Here is a 4809-nt window from a genome sequence, read left to right as displayed (position 1 = left end):
ACGACAATCTCTACAAGTAATATGCATCTCTTTGATAAAAAAGGTGTCATAAAGAAATATGCGTCTTCAGAACAAAGTAAGAAGATATCCAACTTGTTTTCATTCTGTTTTTTTTTTTCTCCTTTAGAAGACATACTAATGTCACATCCCTATGTTGCAGTCGTTGAAGAGTTCTTTGACCTCAGGCATGAATACTATGAGAAGAGAAAGGTTCGAAAACAAACTATGATTCAGTCCTTTAGAGGTTTTAGTCATCATGGTAACTGTCTTAACTGTTTTTCTGATGTATACAGGATACTATGCTGAGGAATCTGGAACTTGAGCTGCTGAAACTAGAAAACAAAGTGAAGTTCATTCTTGGAGTTGTCAGTGGAGAAATCATAGTGAATAATAGAAAGAAAGCTGATCTTGTTGAGGACTTGAGACAGAGAGGGTTTACACCATTTCCGAAGAAGTTAATGCCTGTAGAAGCTGCAGTTGCTGGAGCAGTTGATGCAGCTGAAGAATCTGAAGAAAGCTCAGTGGATCCTGCAGATTCCGCAGACACTTATATACCCGGCTCAGAGTATGACTACCTATTGGCAATGGCTATAGGATCGTTGACTATAGAGAAAGTCCAGGAGTTATTGTCAGACAGAGATAAAATGATTGAAACAGTTGAGGACTTGAAAAAACACACACCAGAATCCCTCTGGCTCAGAGACCTGGATTCTCTTGACAAGGAACTAGATGTAAGGACTCACAAAGCTATCCCTTATATAACGCTTAATATTTAATTTGTCACTGATATATCTTGTTCCTCATATTGCAGAAACTTGATAAGGCCGATGCTAAAGCCGAAATAGAGAGAAAGGTAGCACTGGAAAAAATCAGGGCCAGTTCTGGAGCACCAGTAAAGGCTAAAAAACAGGCGCCAAAGAAACCGGTAACAAAGAAGACGACAAAGAAAGCCAGTGAATCCGAAACAACAGAGGCTTCCTATTCAGCAATGGACACTGGTTAGTCTCCTCGTACTCCAGCGTTTTCATTGCGTTTTGTTTTCTTGGTTGGATCTAATATACATTGGAAACTTTTTTTTTGATTCTATAAGATAACAACGTAGCAGAAGTGGTGAAGCCAAAAGGTAGACAAGGAGGAGCCAAAAAGAAGGCCCCAGCTGCAAAGGTGATTATTGCTTATAGTTAATTGATAGGTTGAATTGAATGACAGTAGAATCTGAAAACACTTGAGCTGTTCGGTTTTTGTTTTGCAGGAGGTTCAGGAGGATGAAATGTTGGATCTAGCACAACGGCTTGCTCAATACAATTTTGGCTCAGCAGCTGCGGATTCAAGCAGTAAGCTGATAAACATTTTTGACAAAGAAGCATTGATCTAACACAAGCTATTGTATGTAATTTGGGTGCTAAAGTTAAGTCTTGTCTTTCTTGTGGTTTTATCAACAGAAGCAACTGAAACATCGAAAGCAATTGACGTGGACGATGATGATGATGACGTGGTAGTTGAGGTAGCTGCACCAGCAAAGAAAGGAGGAAGAAAACCGGCGGCAAGTAAAGCCGCAAAACCACCAGCAGCTCCGAGGAAAAGAGGGAAGCAGGCGGTTGCTTCAACAGAGGTTGCGGCGATTGGTGTGTCTCCGGAGAAGAAAGTGAGGAAGATGAGATCGTCTCCGTTTAACAAGAAGAGTAGTTCAGTGATGAGCAGGTTGGCTAACAAGGAAGAGGAGAGCAGCGAGAATGTGGCTGGAAACTCATCGTCGGAGAAATCTGAAGATGTTGCTGTGAAATCGAGGCCTCAGAGAGCTAGTAGGAGGAGAATGACGTATGTGTTGAGTGATTCAGAGAGTGAATCTGCGAATGATTCTGAGTTTGATGACATTGAAGACGACGAAGATGATGAGTGACTAGAGTGAACTTAACTCGGTTCTTGATATGATTCAGTTTCAAACTTTTTTAGTTTCTCTCTCTCGTCTTCTTTATGGTATTATTCTAATGAAACATGAAAGACATGTATCTCTCTAACGTTTGCCACAAAACTCTAGATTGTTTAAGAGTTTGGTCTTATCAAATCATTCTCTTTTGGTTGGTTAAAGTAGATACAGTTGCATATGGATCTTTTTGTTTTAGCATATATAAGCGGGTTTGTACATATCCAATTTTGGTCATTCTTTAGGAGCCATAGCAGAATTTGGATATTTTTAGTTACATACAACTTACAAAAGGGGTGTAGAGGCAAAAAAGTTACACATGGCGGATAAAAACATGTTGACATTAAAAGGTAACTTGGACCAGCAGAAGTTAGTTATAGGACAAAAACAAGTTTGGCATCTCTATGTCGAGTATTCAAATTTTTGATTCTTCCATAAGCAGCAGCAAGCTCCATCGACGGACTGTGGCAGAAAATGCCAAAGTAATACAACAAAGAGTTGCTGACGACAAAACCAAAAACAACATTAAGGAGATCTAAACGAAAAAACCGCAGAAACTCTCCCGGAAACGTTAAGTTGTGGAGTCGACCCGGAAACGTTAAGTTGCGGAGTCGAGGTGGTTCTTGGTACTCTTCTGGGAGGATTCATTGGAATGGAGTTCACGGGTTTGCTGCAGCATCGAACCTGAAGGTAGTCGGAAGTCAAAAACTCAAATGGAGACAGGGTAAGGATGTAAAATCGGCAAGCACGTTGAAATTACCTTTTACGTAAAATCTTCCTATGACTCCAGAATCATCCTTTTCTCCTCCATCTGATTTTAAAGTTAAAACGTGTGAAAAAGGGTGTATAGAAGAAACTAAGCAGATATATGGTAGAGCTCTAATCTTTTTCTATTAAAACCGGAAATGAACAAATCTCTGCACAATATAAAGCAACAAGAAGACAAGCAGTGGCATGCAAAGAAAGTATCAGAGTGCAGTATATGTATTTTTCATGTTAAGTCTTAACCACTACGAAATTACTCATGTTTTGCCTTAGCAATTAGCATGCTCGGAAAAATAGTTTAGTGCTTTCTACCTCATTAGGTCTAATTAATCAGGCCAAGCAAGATGAAATTTTTGTTGAGATATATTTATATGTTCATTCACACAAACTTCTTCTCCTAGAAAATACAATCGCACCTTAATTTTCTCATCATCATTCGCATTCCATATTTCCACTGAGCTGCTAGATGGTTGATTCTCTTTTGACTTCTCCACATCCTATAAATAAGAATCACACAACTCTCAAAACAAAGCTTTTTCTATTCCAGCAAAAAGACATTTACTCAGGAATTACAAGGCAATAATAATCTATTCAATCCATTAACCTGAGATGACATCGAATCCAGTGTCGATAAAAGAACTTCACTGTTCCTTTCCAGCGGACTAGAATCTGTCGAGTTCGTTAAAGAACACTCATGATGAGAATATGGATACATGCTTCTCCATTAAAAAAAATACAACTATTTCATTTTATGATAAACATACCTGAATTTGCATCTCCATCGTCAACTTTCTCATCATCTGAGTGGGGTTTCTCATTCACAGATTTTGATCCAGAGTGTCTTTTCTTGATCTTATGATCTTCTTCTGAACTAACAGGAGATGATGACCGCAATCTTTCATGACGTTTTGACCTTTTTTCTCTTGAACTGTTCTTTTTCTCTATTGATCTTGACCTGGAGTGGCGCTTACGTCTTGATTTTTTTTCATCAGAATATCCTGGGGATGACCTAATATCTCTCCCTTTCTTACCCTCAGTTGATGGTGACCTCGACCGTCTTCCACTCCGACGCTTGGACTTTTTTTCCCTGCTCCGAGTCTCCTTGTTATAACTTCGCTTATCTTCCACTGATTTCGACCTGGACCTCCTTCGACGTGATCCTGTGTTTCTGTCTTCATCCAGCTTACTTTTCCCAACAGACCTGTTTTTCGTTTCCAATGATCTAGACCTGGACCTGGACCTTCCCCTCCTCTCTTTCATATCATAGTTCTCATCTAAAGATTTTGACCTGCGCCTACTGGGACGGAGATTCAGATCATCATCGTCTTGAGCAACATCAACATTCTCATGAGAACCATTGTCGTTTTCCAATGATCTGGACCTAGTCCTCCCTCTGTGTTTCTGTTTAGTTTCATCAGAATTTCGAGATGCGTCTCTGGTTTTACTCCTACCTTCACGAGATCTTGATCTCGACCGCTTTTTGTGATGTTTCAATTCCTCATCTCTAGCTTCATCCTTGATATCTGCAGAATCTTCCGCTGATCTAGATCTTGAACGTGTTCTACGTTTTAGTTTGTTTTCTTCCTTACGTCGCCCCGGTGATCGTGAACCAGCACGAGATGATTTCTTATCTCTACGTGATGAGCTATCGCGTCCATGTCTTGACAGCTCTGAATCTTCTTTTCCAGATTTTCTCTTTTTGGGACTTACACTCCTACTTCTCCTTATACTGGAAGAATGGTGTTCATCTGATCTACCGTATCTCCTACTTTCAGAAATATCCCTAGAATCTCTATATGACCGCCTTCTCCCCTCATAAGTTGATCGCCGGTGATATCTTAATGGTGATCTCGATCTATGACTTCTTGGACGACGAAACGGTGGTGAATAGGACGGAGATCTCCGCCTTCGCCTGTAACTAATTGGTGACTTTGACTTTGACCTCGACCTCACAGGAGAGTTAGATGGTGACCTGCACAAGAGAGGTGACTATCATTTCAAGCTTTCAAAAAATGACAACGTTATCAAAAAGGAGAAAGGAGCAGGCCATAGGTAACGGAGAGAAACATCTATAAATTTGTATTGGAAGCCCACCTAGACTTATGATGAGCTTCTTTTTC

The 4809-nt window shown here is 40.1% G+C and overlaps 2 protein-coding genes across 2 annotated transcripts; one reads left to right on the top strand and one right to left on the bottom strand.

The window, feature by feature from the left end:
* Positions 1 to 6: 6 nt before the first annotated feature.
* LOC104774105 (DNA topoisomerase 2-like) lies at positions 7 to 2111 on the top strand. Its single transcript, XM_010498772.1, has 7 exons — positions 7 to 76; positions 161 to 210; positions 294 to 731; positions 812 to 998; positions 1091 to 1164; positions 1253 to 1334; positions 1443 to 2111. Exons 1-7 carry the CDS (start codon positions 22 to 24, stop codon positions 1898 to 1900), a joined length of 1344 nt encoding a protein of 447 aa, XP_010497074.1. The 5' UTR covers positions 7 to 21; the 3' UTR covers positions 1901 to 2111.
* A 126-nt stretch (positions 2112 to 2237) lies between these two features.
* Positions 2238 to 4661, bottom strand: LOC104774106 (pre-mRNA-splicing factor 38B; the record flags this gene model as incomplete). Its single annotated transcript, XM_010498774.1, has 5 exons — positions 2238 to 2608; positions 2685 to 2735; positions 3106 to 3186; positions 3294 to 3358; positions 3454 to 4661. Coding segments are annotated over 4 exons (1387 nt in total), but the record flags the coding sequence as incomplete, so codon positions are not given.
* Between the last annotated feature and the right edge of the window lie 148 nt (positions 4662 to 4809).

Source organism: Camelina sativa, unplaced genomic scaffold (assembly GCF_000633955.1).
Source record: "Camelina sativa cultivar DH55 unplaced genomic scaffold, Cs unpScaffold01541, whole genome shotgun sequence".
NCBI lineage: Eukaryota > Viridiplantae > Streptophyta > Magnoliopsida > Brassicales > Brassicaceae > Camelina > Camelina sativa.
Note: the sequence above shows the minus strand (reverse complement) of the source record. Positions and strands in the feature narration are given on the sequence as shown.

What these genes read in the sequence shown, in the direction of transcription:
- LOC104774105 (XM_010498772.1), top strand. Translation starts at nt 22, where the DNA reads ATGCATCTCTTTGATAAAAAAGGTGTCATAAAGAAATATGCGTCTTCA. An exon ending in ATATGCGTCTTCAGAACAAA is followed by an intron (nt 77 to 160) that starts GTAAGAAGATAT and finishes CCTATGTTGCAG; the next exon opens with TCGTTGAAGAGTTCTTTGAC. An exon ending in CTATTCAGCAATGGACACTG is followed by an intron (nt 999 to 1,090) that starts GTTAGTCTCCTC and finishes TGATTCTATAAG; the next exon opens with ATAACAACGTAGCAGAAGTG.